The sequence below is a fragment of the Blennius ocellaris genome, assembly GCF_963422515.1.
Source record: "Blennius ocellaris genome assembly, chromosome: 17".
Taxonomy (NCBI): Eukaryota; Metazoa; Chordata; class Actinopteri; order Blenniiformes; family Blenniidae; genus Blennius; species Blennius ocellaris.
Window position 1 is genome coordinate 2,306,975 of NC_137666.1, and position 20,317 is coordinate 2,327,291.

The window sequence follows — 20,317 nt, forward strand, 5'->3', positions numbered from 1 at the left end:
TCAAATAGAAAAAAAAAAACTATTTTTCCGCACACCTGAAGTAATAAAATGAAAAATGGCTCGACGGTACAGAGACACCCGCTGGAGGAACTCTTAACACGGAAAGTGTGAATCACACTGGTCTATTCTGGACCTGCCCTAAATTATACAAATACCCTCGAGGCACTAAGAGCAATTTCTCAAGGAAATATTGCAAAAGATGGAAGGGTGGAAGCCAAGAGGTTGAGAAAGTCTTGTGAAATCTTCCAAATGGAGCGAATAGCATGTTCCCTGTGGACGGAAAAGAAAGATTCACGAGAAAGAAGGAGCCTTTTTTGGTTTTAGTTTGCTCCTGATTTCGTATTATAATAATTCCGTAATCCTCGTTTTCCTGACCTACTTCATGTGACTTCGCGTGAATCATGGCAGCTTGTTACAACAGGTTAAAAATAATATTTAAATGAGTATATGTTGTCAAAAAATCACACTCAAAACTTAAGTTAACACAATTTTTAGGGCTGAAATCAGTGTAACTACATTGGACAAATTGTAACATAGTGTAAGTTACAGACTATATATGACTTATCAGATGTTTGGAATAAAAAGTGTCTAAATGTTAATGAAATATCACGTAGAGTTAAAAACACGAGATACTTATGACACCTTGTTCTCAACCTTCATGTGAAGGGTAGAAGAAGTTCTGTGTGTATTCACCCAAATAAATCTTTTGCTTTAAATTAAGTCTTTCAACTCAATTTTGATGTGTGAATAAATGTAAATAAATCAAAAATGTCAAATAAATGTGTGAATGCAAGGTGAGCCGGGTGAAATGGCAACAATCTTATAACGGGAAGGGGAAAAGAAAACGTATAAAGACAGCTTTTAACTTGAAGGGAAAGTTTCTTTGTGTTTGTTTTAATAACAAATGTGTTTGTGGATGTGTCTTGCAGCTGGGTGGGCTACCAGGAGGCGCAGTTTGAAGGGCAGCAGTACGTCCTGGAGGAGGGCGAGTACCCCGACTGCAGCGAGTGGGGAGGATCAGAGGAGGGGCTGGGATCCCTCCGGCCCGTACTGGCAGTAAGTTTTTGGTTTTGTTTTTTGTTTTGTTTTTTTGAAGCATATCTTTATTATTTTTAATATTCATACAACAATACAGCAACCGACAATTTGAACAATTTAAAAATATGGCATTTTTGAAAAAAATAAGAAAATACACCAACAAATATTCACCAAATTTCTGAGCAATAAATGAAGAGAAAATCAATAAATAAATACATACATAAATGAAAATACTCATTGACAATAACCCTTGGGGGCAAAAACATCCACTAGGGGTCATTTTTCCTCTTAATTTGACCATAACTTTCACTGTTTTGGCTCAAATGGCATGATTTTTGCTGAGGAAGCTCACTTTTACATGCAATTTAAAAATTGGATTTTAAAATGTTTCACTCGGTCAATAATACACTGTCGGCAAAAAAACTTCCTTATGTGGCGTTGGTGGCTGTTTTCATCCACTCACTTTGACCCCTGTAAAAATATGTCAGATAAATATTTCTTCAAAAAAAATTTGATAAATAATATTTGGTAGTTTTGATCAGGTCTGAAGTTGATTAACAGATTTATGCAAAAAAAATTGCTAAAACATTTTTGCCGATATATTTTTACGGCAGTCAAAGTGAGTGGATGAAAACGGCCACGAACGCCACCAAAGGGAGTTTTTTTTGAAAAGCTGATGCTGCACAAAAACTAAATGTGCTTTAAAGTCAGTTACATTGCTAATCTTTGACATTTCCAAGACCGTGATAACATGTAATACATTTCTTGTCTCTGATCATTTATTATATTGAAAAGAGGTAATTTTGTGTTTTTTTTCCTCCCAAAATCAGTGACTTCATCTTCTAAATGGGCATTTAAAGGGTTGATTAAAAATATATATTTTTTAAATATTTGGTAGTTTTGATCAGGACTGAGGTTGATTAACAGATTCATGCAAAAAAAAGTAGAAATTTTTTTTTCTTCTGATATAATTTTACGGCTGTCAAAGTTAGTGGATGAAAACAGCCACGAACGCCACATAAGGAAGTTTTTTGGAACGCCACACAAGGGATAATGATGAATAATAATATTCTCAATGTAAGTTAGAACATATACTTCCATCAAAGAAAACAAAACAACAAAAAAAACTTTTATATAAATATCTTTATCATCTCACTCTCCCAATGTCTCCAACAGTTCCAGAAACATCTTCCAAAATGTCATAAAATTCAGAAGCTCTCTTTCTCACAATATAGGTCCGTTTTCTCAAGAGCCAAACTCCATGTTATGAACACAGATCAACCGTTTTCCTTTCTTTGCAGGATAAAGAACAGTTCTCAGGATAGATAGCTAAAATACATAGCTTAGGGCGTCGAGGTACAGGAGGAGTTGTGATTTGAGAAACATATTTTAACACTGAACTCTTTACATTTCCATAAATAGTGAAATAATGTACCCTGGTGATTGTTACATTTATAACATAGACCAAGAATATTAGAATTAAATGTATTTAATTGTACAGGGGAAATATATGTTCGCATTATCCAATTAAATTGTGTCATTCTCAAACGAGTGTTGATGGTTTGAGTATGTGCTTTTATGTTTCAGCCTGTTTTGGTTTGTTGTTGGGTTTTTTTTGTGTTGCTAAAAAGAAAGCGCCGACTGTCTGTTCCCAGGATTACCTCTCCCCCCACGTCAAACTGTTCGGCGAGCCGGACTTTAGCGAGCGCGGCCTCTGCGCCGACCTGCTGGGCCCCGTCGTCGACATGGACGCCATCGGCCACGGCGTCAAGACCCGGTCCGCCAGCGTCACCGCCGGAGTGTGAGTCAAATCCCCCGTCGGCTCGCCCGGGGCGTGTGCGTCTCGCCTCGGAGACGCGAACTCCCTGTTCTGTTGACGTATGAAGAAACGCGCGTACGCTTCATGCCTGCAGGCCTGCAGCGTGGACTTGTGAAACTGAGACGGTGTAGTTTTGTTTTTTTTAAGTTGTATCTCTCACTACTATTATATGATAAACCTCCGTTTACACGCCGCCTTCGTTCAGCTGTTTTAGCCATTTGGAGCGAGTATTTCCTTTACCTCCTGATTTCTGCCGAGAGCTGGACGTATAATCTTAAAAAAACAAAAAACAGAACTCAACAGAACACATAAAAACTAAATGGGAAACAGAACTGACGACTGAAATATCAAGTAATGACTGGCACCATATGTGGAGGAACCACCAAACAACCACTTGGCGTCAACCTGATCCGTTTTTTTTTTTTACCCCGAGGGTTAAAAGTAAATATTTAAAGCAACCTCTTCCATGCTGGAGAAACTGTGGATCAGTAAATGTTAATCGTAGCCATATATTCTGGAAGTGTTCAAAAATAAGTGACTATTGGAAAATAATAAACACAGAAATAATACAAATTTTGGGTTATAATATACCGTTGGATGTCAATATATACTGTACCTGTGCAATTTTCCAGTTGAGTTTGTACCTACAGAAAACCTGTTGAGAATTTTAACAGTGGCTTGTAAAAAAAACTATAACAAGGAAGTGGTACCAAGCTGATCCTCCAACGACGGAAAAATGGATCCAGACTGTTAATCCAGTGAATGGAACATTTGACTCACATGCTGAGATTACAAAGATCCCAGTTTGAGGAGAAATGGGAGAAATGGACAATATATAAGAACAGCGACAATGTAAATTCAACTGAGTGAGAAGAGACGTGTTGACAAAGACACATGTGACCCTGTGAGTTTTGAAATCTTTTCCCCTGCCATTTAATTTAATTATATATTTTTATTTTATTTTATTTTTTAGAAGGTTCTTAAATATTGCAAATAGTCACAAAAAGTATTCAATTCAACTTTATTTATATCGCGCCGTCCTTGTAGGAAGACACCTTTGCAGAACGAGGCTCAGAGGTGGCGGCTTTCAGCTCGATGATGGAAAAAGATAATGTTAGTTTCATTAAACTCGATCTCCACGGCACATTGTGTGAATTCACTCACACACCTTTCAGCCCAACACCACGGTGTGTGTGCCGCTCCTCCGTCTCCAGTGAGTCAACACCGTCATGTTTGATCACATTAAAACAAACTCCCGACGGGGGAAACTGCGATCACACGAGTTTGATTCGAGACAAAAGCAGGTTTTTTGGCCCGTTTCCCGGCACGCTCTGTCTGGACCCATTAGACATTCAGACTTCAATCAAACTTTATTAAACGGACACAAGAGGGAACATGCTCCAGAGGCATTGGAACGCACAGTTGATCATCGGTATCGTTTACTATTGCACTTCGATCAGCTCACGGTTTTTGTTATAGAAGTCATGTGACGGGATTTTAAAAAGCAGGACATGTTTTGTTTATATCTTTTGGTCTCGCGTTAAAAATGACTGCGTGTGTGTGTGTGTGTGTGTGCGTGCGTGCGTGCGAGAGATATTGGGCCACATGCAGCAGTCCAGTTGTGTTAAACTATTGAATTTACTGGATTTACAATCCAATTCATTTTAAACTGGAGCGACATGTGATTTATTTATTTATTTATTTATTTTAATTTGCACAGGAACTGTACCCGTAATACTGCGTGTTTTTTGTTTTAAATGCCACAAGTTTAAGGCCTAAGTGGACCAGAAGCCCCAAAATAAAAGTGCTTACATCATTTGCAGTATTATATTTGTAGTTTTAACTGAAATCTGTGACGTTCTAATTCCCAATTTATAAAATTTTGAAGCTTCACAGCAACATCATTCTTCTTCGTTTGTGAACTGTGAGGAAAAAAGAGGTTTTTTTTCTCATGTTGATGCAGTTGCCCACTTAGAACAATGTCTTACTTTGTGTATTTGTGCCTTTTGTTGGCCCCGTTTGTCTCAAAGTGCGCAAGTTGAAGTGTGGTTGCGGTTTGCAGGTGGGTGGCGTTTGAAAACCCCGGGTTCAGCGGGGAGCTGTACGTCTTGGAGAGAGGCTTGTACGCCACGCCCGAGGACTGGGGGGCGCTCAACGTCAGGATCTCGTCCATACAGCCCGTCTTCCACGTGAGAAACGCCCTCCACCTTCACGCGGGAGTCAAACCTGACGGCTTTGTTTACACCGGCCTCTTTCTTTGTTTGTTGTGCAGGACATGCTGATGGGAACGACGAAGTTCAAGGTATCGTGGACCCCCGTTGTGCTTTCTTCCTCTCTGTCCATCTTCTGGGACTCAAACTTCACTTTTCCTCCGGTTGTTGTCTGGATGTTGGTTCCAGGTCCATCTCTACTCCGAGCCGGACTTCCAGGGGAGGCTGGTTGCCCTGGACGACAGCGTGGACGCCCTGGAGGAGGACTTCACGCCCAGGTCCTGCAGGGTGCTGGCCGGCAGGTACGGAAGAACGACGGCCTCTTCACGTCTCCTCCTCTGAAAGTCCGCTGGGAAATAATGTGTATGTTGTGTTTTGCTATAGCTGGGTGGCGTACGAAGGGGCCCAGTTCACAGAGGACATCTACGTCCTGGAGGAGGGGGACTACCCCAACGCGGAGGCCATGGGCTTCCCGGCGTCCGACACCAACGTTCGATCTATTCAGATCGTCGAACATGTGAGTGTTTTTTTTTCTTTCTCTGTGTGTAAAAAAACAACATTATTTTCACAAATCCGGAAAGATGCATGAATCGTCTTTTCCCTGCCAGGACTTCTCGCTCCCCTCCGTCAGCGTCTTCGCCAGAGACGGCTGCAGAGGGCGGAGGGCGGTGCTGACAAGCGGCGTGGTGAACCTGCATCAAGCCGGCGTGGACACTCGAGTGCGCTCCCTGGTGGTGGAGGGGGGAACGTACGTCAACCTGCAAGCAACTTTTAACATTTAACACAAACTTTTCAAGGGTTTTTTTTTTGTTTTGTTTTTTGGCTGATTGAGACTGTGTGTGACCGCAGGTGGGTGGTGTACGAAGGCAGCAACTACAGAGGCCGACAGCTGCTGCTGCGGCCCGGCGGAGTGGACGACCTGTTCAAGTACAGCGGCTGGCAGCGAATCGGATCCCTCCGTCCACTCCTGCAGGTACGGAGGCCAGAAGACAAAAACCTTTTCTTCACGACAGTTTTTTAATGAAACTAATCTTATCTCCTGTCACACAAGCAGAATAACTACAGCTTCTTAAAGACTTAAATCGTATCTGTTGATCTGCAAAACTAGTGTCTCGTCGCTTCAAGTCTTGTCTCGTGCTGGTTTAGGCTTTTAGTTGAGTTTAGTTTAATTCTATCATTTCAATTAAACTCCATTGAATTTGCAACAGATTGATCTCTCAGTAGTTTGGTCTGAAGAAGGATTTTCTTTTTTTTTTTTGGCTTCATTAGCTCCGCTACACATTCTCTTAAAAAAAAGACATTTTTAAATACATTACAGTCATTCCAATGTGCTTTTATAGAGAAAATAGAAAAGCCCAACATATCCACATTAGCAAGCAGGTTTGTTTGCGACTGTGGAAAGGAAAAGAAGGATGAAGAAGGATTTTCTCATTGTGTGGAAGGAGGAAGTAAAACTTATCATATCCGAGCTTTTCTCCAATATTCAATAGTCTTACATTATGATTAATGTAAAAAAAAAATTTAAAGTTCGACCACATTCGACTCTCACACCAAGTGCTAATTTGCTGTTGAACGTCATATTTCCAAATCTTTTCACATAAGATACGATTAAAGTTACATCATGCTGGTTTGACCTTTTATTCATTTCAATTCATTTAAAGTTGCAAAATAAACCTAATCTTCTATAAAATAATCACTAGATATATTTTTAATAAGGATATATTGACAAGAAGTGCATGTTTGATCCTTATTTTCTCTAGTTGACAACAAAACGTCGTGATACAATCTACTTTTCTCTAAATCAGTGTGTAAAACCCTCGTTTCGTTCCTGGTCGTCCAACAGAAGCAGGCGTACTTCCGCCTGCGGAGCAGAGAGACGGGCTGCCTGGTGTCCCTGACGGGGACGCTGGACGACATCAAGCTGATGAGGGTCCAGGCCGTGGAGGACACGGGGGGCGTGGAGCAGGTGTGGCTCTATCGGGACGGACAAATCACCTGCAAGGTACCGTACTCTCCTCCTCGCTCCTCTCTCCTCTGTACTCTCTCCTCCTCTCCTCTGTCCTTTCCTCTCTCCTCTCTCCTCCTCTGTCCTCTCTCCTCCTCGCTCCTCTGTCCTCCTCTCCTCTGTCCTTTCCTCTCTCCTCTCTCCTCCTCTGTCCTCTCTCCTCCTCGCTCCTCTGTCCTCTGTCCTTTCCTCTCTCCTCCTCGCTCCTCTGTCCTCCTCTCCTCTGTCCTTTCCTCTCTCCTCTCTCCTCCTCTGTCCTCTCTCCTCCTCGCTCCTCTGTCCTCTGTCCTTTCCTCTCTCCTCCTCGCTCCTCTGTCCTCTGCTCTCTCCTCCTCTCCTCTGTCCTTTCCTCTCTCCTCTGTCCTTTCCTCTGTCCTCCTCTTCTCTGTCCTCTCCCCTCTCCTCTGTCCTCTCTCCTCCTCGCTCCTCTGTCCTCTCCTCTCTCCTCTGTCCTTTCCTCTCTCCTCTCCTCTGTCCTCTCTCCTCTCCTCTGTCCTCTCTCCTCCTCGCTCCTCTGTCCTCTCCTCTCTCCTCTGTCCTTTCCTCTCTCCTCTCCTCTGTCCTCTCTCCTCCTCGCTCCTCTGTCCTCTCTCCTGTGTCCTTTCCTCTATCCTCTGTCCTTACTCCTCTGTCCTCTCTCCTCCTCTCATCTGTCCTCTCCTCTCTTCTCTCCTCTGTCCTTTCCTCTTTCCTCCTCGCTCCTCTGTCCTCTCCTCTCTCCTCTGTCTTTTCCTCTCTTCTCTGTCCTCTCCTCTCTCCTCCTTTCCTCTGTCCTCTCTCCTCCTCTGTCCTCTCCCCATCGCCGTGAGTGAGGAAGAACAACACTAAGTGGGAGTCGTACACAGAACCTTCACCTACTTTCCACCCAGAGACACAAACTATTGTGTTCAACCGCCACGTCACAATGGACACAATCCACTCGGTTGCAGAAAAACAGGAAGTGGCAAAGAGTCCCGGCAGGCGTCTCTCGTCCCAACAAACAATGTCTGTCGTCTGTCAGCAGGATATTTCACATCGCTTCTAATGAGGCGGGAAAAGAAGTGGGCGAAACTAAAACCTCAAACCCCGTAAACACAATTTCAATATTTGATTTTTAATCTCCTTTTCATCATTCGTCTCTCGTTTTGTACCCAATAATTCTCCCCTCAAAATTTTTAGAATACTGTTGGCTTGAATTGTATGGAGATGATCAATTATATTAATAGAAAATAAATACTGTTCTCAAATAATAATCTAAGTATTAGTTACATTTTAAGTTGAATGGGTTGTATTCAATTCAACTAGCTCCCTCTAGTGGAGAAAAGTTATTACTGACATTTCTTTTTAAGAAATTTGAACATAAAGCACACGTTGATATTTAGTAGCAATTTATTTATGCTCTTATCTAGTAGTATTTGGTAATTAATGAATTTTTAACACTTTCAAACTCTTACAGTTACTACACATCATCAAACTATAGTTTTTAAAGTGAGGATTTTATTCTGGTTAGTGTCGTTTTTTTTCTCTATTTAATTGTAAACAAAAAACAGTAATTTTGGTCAGCTGTCTAACAGATTTTATTCTTTTTAAATTGTGTTTATTTGTGCTTTCTTTAAACTGTCACACACCCAGAGGTGAAAACATTCAGTTTAAACTCATTTCAATGAAGGTTGACTTACTTTTTCCCCCCATTAGTTTTTTTGTTTTGTTTTTTTGTAAAGCTACTTTGAAAAATGAAAAGCTGCACTATAATATCAGTTGTTCTTTTCTCTGTACTGACATTACTGGACACACTTTTAACAAAAAAAGGGTGTTGAATAAGAAACGAGTGGTGTTCCTGCTTCCGTCCAGCTGGCGGAGGACTGTTGCCTGGAAACGGCGGGCGGTTTGATGATGGCGGGCGGGCGGCTGTGCGTCTCTCCGGAGCGGGGCAAAGAGAACCAGCTGTGGGACATCGGCCCGGACGGCGTGGTGCGCTGCCACCACCGGCCGGATCTGACCCTGGAGGTCAAAGGTCAGCCGACGTTCATCCACACGGTGAAGCACGGTGGAGGGAGCATCATGGAAAATGACCTTAGCATTCGTTAGGATCAAAGATTAATTAAGTAATTTCATTTCTCTCTGGGATGAATAATGTGCTTATATTCTACTGTGATCTATTCTTATCTTATACATTAAAACATTGGTGAACCAGGAAGAATGTAGACCCAAATTCAATAGAGAAATTATGGAATTAGGAACTATTTATAGCAGAAAATTAAAAGAAAACGATCCAATTAAAACTTTTTTTTAAGGAGGAAAGACAAAAAAAGAATCGGTTGAGGTTATTATGACTCCAGGATTCACTTCCTATTTCCTTGTTTTCACCACAGAAATGTGATGATATGATGTTGTGGTATTAAGTTAAACAATCTTTACCTGTGATTTAGATTAAACTACTAAATTGTGCATAAAACGAGGGAATTTTCCAGTTTCTACATTTCACTGTATTTTACAGCAGAACGTATCATTAAAGTTGAGATTTTCGTTATTTCAGTAGTAATTATGTGTTTTATGAAAATCCAGGCATTTTCATCACACATACTCTGCGCCACAACAACAAACACTTACAAGTTTAATTTTAAAGGTTGTTGTGGCACTATTGTACCCCTCAAGATGTAAAGGAGGAAAATGCCACTAAAAACTACAGAGTGGAGGCGAACATTTTAATTGTGTGATCTCAGAATTTATTTGAACCCTATTGGAGGTTAAATAAATTGATTGAAACAAGAAAGAAACAGTGTGACTTTACGTCCTGACGGCTTCCACTGGTTTCAACTTCCAGGGGGTCAACAGTACGACAAGAACCAGGTGATCGTCAACACGCTGGACGACGGGAAGCTCAGCCAGAAGTGGACGGTGGAGATCTTATGACCCGACGAACTGGAACCCGCCGCACTCGGATTGTTTTCCCCCAGTTTCCTCTCGTCGACTGGAACGACGATCGTCGCCGATCAAACCAGTGAAAACGTTTCCAAACCTCTTCAGACCAAAGACTCCTCGTTGGAGGGATTTCAGCCCTGTTTCAATGCTGCACGCTTTCCTCTTCCTCCGGTACGACGCCGCTAACCCCCCCTCCCCCCCCCCCCCCCCGTGTGTTTTGCTAGTCGTCTTGTGGATGAACTCAGTAAAAACCGGGAGCTAAGATATGAAGTCTTGACGTGCCTACGAGCTTTCTAATTCTTGTACATCACATAGATCTACTGTAAAGTTTTGATATACTTCTAGGAATTAATAGTTGTTTTTTTTACACACAGACTGGACTTTTACCTGCTTGTACAGATTAGATTTACACTTTAAGACAATAACACTGCTGCCCTCTTGTTGATTTGTGTGTAAATACCGGCTGTTAAACTGTTACATATTAAAAACATGTGATTGTCTGTCGTCTCTGTGGTTCATCTGTGAAGAGACGAGTGGAATTCATGTTTTTGGCAGGTGGGAAAGAAAAAAAACAAGAGTGTAAGTATCATTCTACTTTAATAATTTACCAACAGACTGCCGACAAGCTACGAGGCAAATCCACAATTTTGGATTTATTTCATGACGGTCGCGTAATTTTGCAATGAAAATGTATTGATAAACTCAAACATGCTTCCGGGAGCTGCACCGGGTTCCCTTGACGAAGATTATTTATTTGTGCGTGCAGCGACCGGCTGTGGCGCTTCTGTGCGTCCAAAAAAAAAAAAGTACGAAAAAGAAATATCGGTCAGGATCTTTGGTTGCACCAGGAAATACAGTAAAGTCTGTTTTTATTTCTTATCCATGTATCCCAGCGGAAACCTCCTCGCGTTGAGATGACAAGTCTCGAGAGGAGAAAAAAAAAAGAAAATGATGGGAAAAATAAGAGATGTAAAAAAAGGAAGAAAAAAATAGAGAAAAAGAAAAAACAGCAAAAAGTTACAAAAGAAAATTTTATTAAAGGGAAAAGTGAGAAATACAAGCCTCCCTTTTGCAGCAGTTATTTTTACCCATCCATGTATCGCAGTATAAACATCCTCGCAATCGCTCATTAAGATTACAAGCCGCGAGGAAAATAAAATTAAAAATATTTAGAAAATTAGGGGGAAAGAAAACAAAAAAAAGAAAAAAAAACTAAGAAAATGGAAAAATGCGGGGGAAACCCAAAAGGTAAGAAAAGAAACAGAAAAAGTGAAGAATAGACAAAAGAAAAAGAATTAAATTCAAAAAAAGAATTACAATCCTCCCTTTTTGCAGCAGCGACAGTTTCCCAGGCGTCCGGCGCTACAAGTCGTCTCCTCCCCGGCTGACCTGCACCACGGTTTTCCCCCGAGCGTGGCCCTTCTCCACCTTCCCCAGGGCCTCCGGCACCTGGGGGAAGCTGAACGTCTCCTCCACCACCGGCCGGATCTGTCAGGAGGGGAACCCGGTCAGGCCCAGCTCACGCCCTCCTTCTCTCTCTCTCTCTCTCTCTCTCTCTCTCTCTCTCTGAGTTTGTCGCCCCCACCTTTCCTGCGTCCACCATGTCTCGCACTTCGTCCAGCGCCGGGCCGCTCGGTGCGAAGAATCCCCAGCGGTAGTGAACGCCGCTCGCCAGGTGCTGCCGGAACACGAGAACGTCAAAACCTCTGAGTTACACAGTGAGTCCCCACCCCACCCCACACACACACACCTTATTTTGCTGTGTGACCTTTTGACCTTTTGACCTGTTTGGCTGCTGCTGAGTCTCACCATGTGCTCAGCATTAACCAAGCCAGGAAAAAAAAATTTGAATATATTAATGAATGTCTGAAATCAGACCTGCTGGATCACTGATTACCTGGAATATTGGCAATAATTTATTATTTGTTGGTGGATCACAAGCTTTTTATGGTAAAACAAAACAAAACGACAGACGAGCAATAAATTTGACCCACGAATCAAGATTTCGAAAATCCAAATAGCACAAATAGAAGATATAAATACTTAATTTGAGAAGAAAATGACTTAAAACAATTAAAGTAATTCCTACTTGATTTAAAAAAATAAATAAATAAATAAAAAAATCTTGAAATAAGATTTTTAATTCTAGATTATACAGACACATTAAGGATCCATGATAGGTAAATAAGATTTAAAATAAAATAAGCCAAATTATCTGTCACAACTAATCCACATATTAAAGTGATAAATATTTGCTCTACTAACCGATTCAAACTCGTTGTCTATCTTTTGTAATGTGCCTTTTCCTTATTTATTTTATTCTTTGTAAACTTTATCGAGTAGCTATTTAAATGTCCTGTGTGTGTGCGTGTGCGTGTGTGTGTGTGTGTGTGTATATATATATATATATGTGTATCTTAAAAATAAGATTTTACATCTTGGAAAGTGCCAAATGAGTTGCAGTAACCCTCATCAACCACTAGATGGAGACACCTTCAAACAAAATGACAATCTTGAATTCTTTATGTCATTGTGATAAAAATCTAACTGGTTGAGATGAGATGTCGCAGTGTGTGAACCCCTGAACTAAAACGAATTAGACAGTTGTCCTAAAATGTTGTGTAATGAGACGAATCACCGAAACGCTTTAGAGAAGATGGAGAGAACGTGTCAGAGCAGCAGGAGAGGAAGGACACGTCAACCGACAGGAAATAGTTCAAAGTTACGACTTAGTTTTGATCCTGACATGAAACATGTTCACCTGGAATCCAAATTAATAGTTGAAATACTATTTTAACATGGGAAGCGATCTGTAAGTGAAAATATTTAGTATCGAGAATTAAAGTACAGATCTGGTGTTTATTTTATTTAGTTAACTACGTGGATTCCTCTCTTGATGGGCGAAATCTAGGAGTTCTAAGTTATTAAAGTCTATTTCTTTGATGCGTTTTGAGTAAAGTTTTAATTCTATACTCCATAGAAATATTACTCATCTTATCCATTGCAGAAAATACACATATCACACATAATAAATTGCTTTTGTTTTTTTTTTTCTTTATAAACAACGACTGCTTGAAGATGGAGTCATAAAGAAAGAGTTTCTGGCTCACAAAAATACTTTTACAGTAAAGTTCCAGACTAAACCCAGTTCTTTCAGATTAAAGCACCAGACTAAACCCAGTTCTTTCACATTAAAGTACCAGACTAAATTCAGTACTTTCACAGTAAAGCACGAGACTAAACCCAGTTCTTTCACAGTAAAGTACCAGACTAAACCCAGTTCTTTCACATTAAAGTACCAGACTAAACCCAGTTCTTTCACAGTAAAGTACCAGACTAAACCCAGTTCTTTCAGAGTAAAGTACCAGACTAAACCCAGTTCTTTCAGAGTAAAGTACCAGATTAAACCCATTTCTTTCACATTAAAGTACCAGACTAAACCCAGTTCTTTCACATAAAAGTACCAGATTAAACCCATTTCTTTCACATTAAAGTACCAGACTAAACCCAGTTCTTTCACATAAAAGTACCAGATTAAACCCATTTCTTTCACATTAAAGTACCAGACTAAACCCAGTTCTTTCACATAAAAGTACCAGATTAAACCCATTTCTTTCACATTAAAGTACCAGACTAAACCCAGTTCTTTCACAGTAAAGTACCAGACTAAACCCAGTTCTTTCACAGTAAAGTACCAGACGAAACCCAGTTCTTTCAGAGTAAAGTACCAGACTAAACCCAGTTCTTTCAGAGTAAAGTACCAGATTAAACCCATTTCTTTCACATTAAAGTACCAGACTAAACCCAGTTCTTTCACATAAAAGTACCAGACTAAACCCAGTTCTTTCACAGTAAAGTACCAGATTAAACCCATTTCTTTCACATAAAAGTACCAGACTAAACCCAGTTCTTTCACAGTAAAGTACCAGATTAAACCCATTTCTTTCACAGTAAAGTACCAGATTAAACCCATTTCTTTCACATAAAAGTACCAGACTAAACCCAGTTCTTTCACAGTAAAGTACCAGATTAAACCCATTTCTTTCACATAAAAGTACCAGACTAAACCCAGTTCTTTCACAGTAAAGTACCAGACTAAACCCAGTTCTTTCACAGTAAAGTGGGGGGTTATGGTGGGGGTCTCCAGAAAGTAAAAAGGCCCGGGGAGACGGCGGCGGCACGAAATGCTTGAGTGAGAGGCTGCGGTGTGGAGCCGAGTGGAAAAGATGGTGAAACGGAAGTGAAAGGCTGCTTGCAAACGTTTGCTCGGCACGACCAAGGTGCCGCTTCCTCTAGTGTGGGTGAGCTCAGGGTGTGTGTGTGTGTGTGTCTGTGTGTGTGTGTGTGTGTGTGTGTGTGTGTGTGTGTGTCTGTGTCTGTGTCTGTGTCTGTGTGTGTGTGTGTGTGTGTGTGTGTGTGTGTGTGTGTGTGTGTGTCTGTGTCTGTGTCTGTGTCTGTGTCTGTGTCTGTGTCTGTGTCTGTGTCTGTGTCTGTGTCTGTGTCTGTGTCTGTGTCTGTGTCTGTGTCTGTGTCTGTGTCTGTGTCTGTGTCTGTGTGTGTGTGTGTGTGTGTGTGTGTGTGTGTGCCAGAGAGCGATTAATGTTGAATTTCACTTTTCTTTTACAATTTCAGTTCTTACCCAAACTGAGCCTGAGGACCGATTCCAGTTCACACGCAAACAATGTCGTCACCAAGAAGTATGGTACTTTTTATACAGTATATATATATATATATATATATATACTGTATAAAAAATATCACAGCAGTGCTATAATGAGCAACTTCCTCTTCATGTGAAGACATGATTTGAGTCATTTCCTCTGAGATCATCCGTTCCACATATTTAATGCCACATTGACGTATCTCTACATGTGGCAAGGATTTAGAAATTTTTTTTTTTTTTTAATTATTATTTTAAACTGGAGAAATGTGGTGGGAAAACACAGCGTTTTCACATTGCTTATTAAGAAAATTCAGTGGAACTTCATCTGGTTTTAATTTTGAAATTAAATTGGGATTTGGGGGGGAAAAAAAGCTTTTTCTGGATTAGTTTTAGTGTAAAATGCATTAAAATACATTTTGTACAAATTTGAATTTGTAATTTGATATATATTCAAATTTGCTGGCAGCCGTCATTAATAATCACGTCGTTAAAAAAAGAATAAATGTGTATTTCTGACAAATTTTGCTGTTTGAATTCCTGTTTGAATTGGATTTTACTTTTCTTTTTTTTTTTTTTTTCTCCTTCAGTCTCCAGCAGCCCCGGAGCATGATGATGCCTCCGCCGTGGGCTTACCTTGAGGGCTTTGCCGCCCACCGTGGCGGCCGTCTTCATCATGCCGTCCGCCAGGCCCAGCCGGTCGGTGTTCTGCAGGAAGGGCGTGACCAGCGTCACGTACTTGGCGCCGCTCCAGGGCTTGAGCAGCGTCAGCGCCCAGCGCTCCGTGTCGCCGCCGATGTTATCCAGGATCAGGTCGAACCTTCGGCGGGTGAGAGACACACGGGGTTTGTTGTGGGGTGGAGAGGGGGATGGGGGAGGGGTGGGGGGCCTCAGATTGTCGTACTTGTCCAGGGACCCGAGCGGCCCCTCCACGGGTCCGGCGGTGTAGTCCACGGCGTGGTCGGCGCCCAGCTCCCGCACAAACCGCTCGGCATTCTGGGAGCAGGTGACGGTCACATGGGCCCCCCACGCCTTCAGCATCTGGACACAGAGAAACTGGTTATTCAGTATCTTTGAGATAACGGTGCTCTTTCTCTCGCCCCCCCGAATCCACATCCCCCGTTTTGTTGACTTTGTAGTTGTTTGTTTGTTTTAGTCTCGACGCTTCATCGACCGATTGACGTTTTTCAAATAATCAAATCATAATCGCCTATTTGTTTCATATTTAGAAAAAAACATCATACAGAGCATGAATTTCTCCATAATGTAATGATAACTGTGATTTACTGTGCAACCGTCATCAAAACTACCACTTATACTGCTTATTTGAGAATAAAATGTTCACCCTTTATTTGAATATGCGCATTATCTGTAATAAAAAAAAAAAAAAAAAGCTTCATTAAACATGAGCGATGTGAGTATTTACTAAAGTGTTCAAAAGTAGTGGAATGAAATATTAACACGATTCAAGAAACCAAATCAAACCCTAAATCAAGGATTGTATTATAAAAGCGGTCTTAATTTTTTTTGCTTAATTTATAGGAATGGGGGCTAAAAGGTTGCAGAATTCACGGCTTATTTCCAGATTTTACAGCCAATTCCTCCACGTTTTTGCACAACAAAGCGTTGCCCAATTCTTCAGGAACGCCCGTGAAATGAAACAAGGTCAAATGTGATAAAAGTGAAACATGGGCTGCAGGATTCAGGCCAGAAGCAGAACAAATACAACATTTTATTCTATTATTTACGTCAGATTAACACAAATATCCAATATGCAGTTTTGGTCCGCTTGTCCGCTGCGTACCTGTATAGCGAACGTTCCCACGCCACCGGATCCTCCGAGGATCAAGATCCTGTGGAGCCAGAGAGAAACAGAGATTTAAAAAAAAAACAAAAGCGTGTGTGTGTCACTACTTGTCCACAGTCATGAGGATTGATGCTGAAGCCACTCCAGGATAATTGACTGCAGCCAAACGAGAGGCTCATTATGAAGCAGCTCAAAGAGACTCAGGTGGAAGAATGGAGGAGATCAAAGACGGGGAGCTTCTATTGGGATAGACAAGTGGAAATTGTGTAATTGTGTGTGTGTGTGTGTGTGTGTGTGTGCGTGTGCGTGTGCGTGTGCGTGTGCGTGTGCGTGTGTGTGTGTGTGTGTGGTTGTGTGTGTGTGATCTCACCGTTTGCGAGCACAGTTGTCTTTATTCAGTCCGCCGGTGTTGACTAGAGCAGACCAGGCGGTGGCGGCAACGTAGGGGACGGCCGCCGCCTCCGTGTGGCTCAGCGACTTTGGTTTGAGGGAAATCTGAGGATCGCACACACACACACGCACGCACGCACGCACGCACGTCAATTATGACCGAGATTTTAAATTAAAACTGTAGGAGTGATTCGACAGTCTCTGAAAGAGAATCAGAAAATGTTGACCAAAGGACTAAATCTGACAAAATTCTAACCATATGAGAACGGAAAAAGGGAATAAATCATTTAGGGTTAAAAAAAAAAAAAAAAAAGTCAGGTGCCCAAATAATATGTGGACTATCCACTAACTATGTGGATTTGTGCTTTTGTGGTTCACACGTTGGCAGAAATGTTGTATTGAAGCTCAGCTTGATCTGATTGTGATACACAACCAGGTGATGCTGATCTTAACCACACAAATTCAATCAAACATCGCACGCTTTATTGTGAAGGGATAGCAAGTAAATACGTAACTGAGCTGCAGCGATATATACGATTAATTAAAAATAGCTTACCTCATTGGCACTCAGTACCACAAACTCAGCCAAGCTGCCCTGCTTCCAGGGTGGGATGGCTGCCCACACCTGAGGGAGGATAAAAAAAACAATAAATGTATATACTGTACACACATTGTTGGGGTGAGGCTGTGTGTTTATATATATATATATATATATATAGCAGAGACTCACTAATCCGGGATGGCCTCGACACGTTCCGACGCTAAACATAGCAGCTCCAGGGTGAAAAGGAAAGACTCGGGCATGTGGCCTATATAAAATGCTGACGAGGGTTGTAGACGTTTTGTTTTTATTATAATTATTGCAAACTAGTAATAAAACACTCGGTGCAAAGCTGGAATCCTGAATGTGTTGAATGTGTTTTTGTATTTTTTCTGTTCTCATTAACTCTTTGTTTGGTCTCTTTAGTCTCTTTAAAGTCCACTTCCTTCTAAAAAACCCAAAACAAACTCACTTGCAGGAAGTAAACGTTTAACATCTTGTTCCTAGTAATTTGACACCTGCTCCATCTGCTTGTTTCCAACGGTGCCAACGCCCTTTACTCATCCATGTGGTGAGGAGGGGGGAGTCATTTGAATTAAAAGTGTTCAGTTTATTGTATTTTGTTGGTTGTTTTTTTTTATTGACTTGTGCTGATGATCCAGATCTTTAAAAAAAGAGTGACGAAGCACCAGAGCCAGGAACGGGTGAAGCAGGTAATCCACACTGCGGCGGTGAAGCTCTGCAGGCATTACTCAGCTTAACATCAGCCAAGAAAACACTCCCACACTATTACACCACCAGGCGTGTGTGTGTGCGCGTGCGTGTGTATGCGTGAGATCAAGAATCAGGATTCATCAGCGCAGGTTGATTGATGCATTTTAACAGTTTCATAATATCTAAAATATAATAATAATAATAATAACAACAACACAAAAATAGTTTTATCTCATGGTGTTGAGTGTTAAATAATCACCAAGCAAGACAATGAGGCTGATGTCAAATTACAAGGGGATGCGATACGTCGTCCAGGTACAACAGTTAATATGTATCGATTATATTCATGTTATGAAACACACCATATATATATTTTAAAATCTCATGCATGTAGAACATGAACCAGATTTAACCGTGAATTTTTGAATGCCCCCTCTGACGTCGAGCCCAAATATAAAAGAATTCAACGTCCATGTATTTTGTTGACTCCATCTCCTGACCGTACGACTCCCCACTTACACATGACTCACTTTTCTTTTCTTTTTTTGTGGCGTACAAACTCACACTCATCCGTCGAACGTGTCCTTTACCTCATCTCGTTCCCTGAAGTACTTCACGTCCAGGCCGCACTCCATGACGACGCCGGACACGTCCCGGCCCAGGACCAGAGGGAACTCGCTGCCCGCCTGGCTCATCCCCAGGGGGTCTCGCTTCATGGACATTGTTGCTGCACCGTAGCCGGCTGGCAGGGGAGGGAGGGGGGAATGAATAACTTACAGATAAATATTCTTCTTTCTGAAACCTCAAGTATTTTTGGCAAAGATGACTTCAGGCCTGTAAACACCCGTGACTAAGGCGTCCGATTAAAGTCGACCAACCTATCGAGTGACGTCACGACGAGTCAAACCGAAGCCACACAGAGATAAACAACACAGGTCAGACTGTGCAGAGGTAGGAATGATTTGGACAACCAGTGCATTAAAGTACCTACAAATAAACGTTGTAATAGTCCACTGAATAACAACTGTAGTGATTTTCAAGTTAAAAAAAAACTTGATTATAGAATTCTTCAGCAGAAGTTTTTCATTATGGACACAAATGACATAATTTGTCACTATAACCTTTGTGTGTATACTCTGGTGGTATTGATGTGTATTTAATCTTCGTAGTGCTCTTAATATTAGTACTGTCTGTCCGTCCAGTTATAAAACTGAGGAATGATTTGCCGATATTTGATTTCGTAGACCCCATTTAGTTGTTAAACTTTATAGTATTTGATCTGCTGGTGAACAATGAGTCCTTCACACCACCACAAGTAACTTCTCACACGGTGGGACACACTGAATTGATTCCAGAGAGGTCAGTCAGACATAGATTGAACTTTGGTTTTAGATTCTGTCAAAAGATGCACATTGATTAAAAAAGCATCCCAAGACCAAGACTTTAAGCATTTGAAACAAAGTCAATACCAAGACTGGTCTCAAGTACTACAATACTAGTGGTACCCAATGGCAAGTAACCATTTTTTCTTTTTTAATCAGATTTTGAGAACTTTTAAGTAAGACATGATTAAACAAGTTATATATTTTAGTCACTAGAATGTATTTTAGAACATAGTGGTGTCATAGTGGTGCACTTACATCTCATGGCGACATCAAGTGGGTTCAGTCCTGCTGCAAACACCTTGACCATAACCTCATTGGGGTAGTTGATCGTGGGAAAACTGGCGTTTCTAGTAAACCTCAACACATCATTGCTTCCATATTTATCAATGACCCAGGCAGGCATGACAGTCATGGATCTGCTGGAGGTGCTCAGTTGCCTTCTCAGATTCCCAGACCTTGAAACTACATGTGAATTACTGGTCACATTTCTGCACACAAAACGTCTTGCAAAGTTCATATTTAAAGCCTAAAAACTGTACAGGTATGAATGAATGGAATCGGTGCTTTGGGTCCCTGGCACACGGGGCAAAGCTGCAGCCAAATAAGAGGAAGCGGTAAAAGGTTTGTTACGAGTAGCCACTACCTTCTCGTTATAAACATCTTCTTCCCGTCAGAGCAACGGCACTTTCGATAAACTGAACTAAAACCTACAATGTTGTTTCAAAACAACGTCCTTCTCTTCCCCGACATGTCGCTTCCTCCTCCACCGAGGTCTCAACCAATCAGAGCGCGTCGTATTCGACCACCGTCCAATCGCAGACGACGTTGTTCCGCTGTCAAAACATGG

The 20,317-nt window shown here is 41.4% G+C and overlaps 2 protein-coding genes across 2 annotated transcripts in view; one reads left to right on the forward strand and one right to left on the reverse strand.

Moving 5' to 3' along the window:
* crybg1a (crystallin beta-gamma domain containing 1a) overlaps positions 1–10,868 on the forward strand; it is a gene marked incomplete at its 5' end in the record, with an annotated part of 49,499 nt that extends 38,631 nt beyond the window's left edge. Inside the window, 11 exons of the mRNA XM_080512587.1 lie at positions 930–1,056; positions 2,694–2,839; positions 4,920–5,046; positions 5,130–5,159; positions 5,257–5,369; positions 5,452–5,584; positions 5,676–5,815; positions 5,917–6,040; positions 6,911–7,069; positions 8,903–9,065; positions 9,876–10,868. Of these exons, the coding sequence (XP_080368713.1) occupies positions 930–1,056; positions 2,694–2,839; positions 4,920–5,046; positions 5,130–5,159; positions 5,257–5,369; positions 5,452–5,584; positions 5,676–5,815; positions 5,917–6,040; positions 6,911–7,069; positions 8,903–9,065; positions 9,876–9,964 (1,351 nt within the window). The 3' untranslated portion in view covers positions 9,965–10,868. The remainder of the gene's footprint in view (positions 1–929; positions 1,057–2,693; positions 2,840–4,919; positions 5,047–5,129; positions 5,160–5,256; positions 5,370–5,451; positions 5,585–5,675; positions 5,816–5,916; positions 6,041–6,910; positions 7,070–8,902; positions 9,066–9,875) is intronic.
* A 122-nt stretch (positions 10,869–10,990) lies between these two features.
* rtn4ip1 (reticulon 4 interacting protein 1) lies at positions 10,991–20,208 on the reverse strand. The gene is made up of 9 exons (XM_080512769.1): positions 19,726–20,208; positions 18,676–18,827; positions 17,387–17,455; positions 16,811–16,935; positions 16,438–16,486; positions 15,538–15,674; positions 15,270–15,453; positions 11,559–11,651; positions 10,991–11,461 (listed from the first exon to the last, which is right to left on the reverse strand). The coding sequence occupies exons 1-9, from the start codon at positions 19,985–19,987 to the stop codon at positions 11,336–11,338; spliced, it is 1,197 nt and encodes a 398-aa protein (XP_080368895.1). The 5' UTR covers positions 19,988–20,208; the 3' UTR covers positions 10,991–11,335.
* Between the last annotated feature and the right edge of the window lie 109 nt (positions 20,209–20,317).

Excerpts from the sequence above, each read along its gene's own strand:
- rtn4ip1 (XM_080512769.1), bottom strand. The coding sequence starts at position 19,987 with ATGAACTTTGCAAGACGTTTTGTGTGCAGAAATGTGACCAGTAATTCA. Across the intron at positions 15,454-15,537 it reads CCGCTCGGGTCCCTGGACAA|GTTCGACCTGATCCTGGATA; the intron begins GTACGACAATCT and ends CACCCGCCGAAG. Across the intron at positions 11,652-15,269 it reads TGGGCGGCAAAGCCCTCAAG|CACCTGGCGAGCGGCGTTCA; the intron begins GTAAGCCCACGG and ends GTGTTCCGGCAG.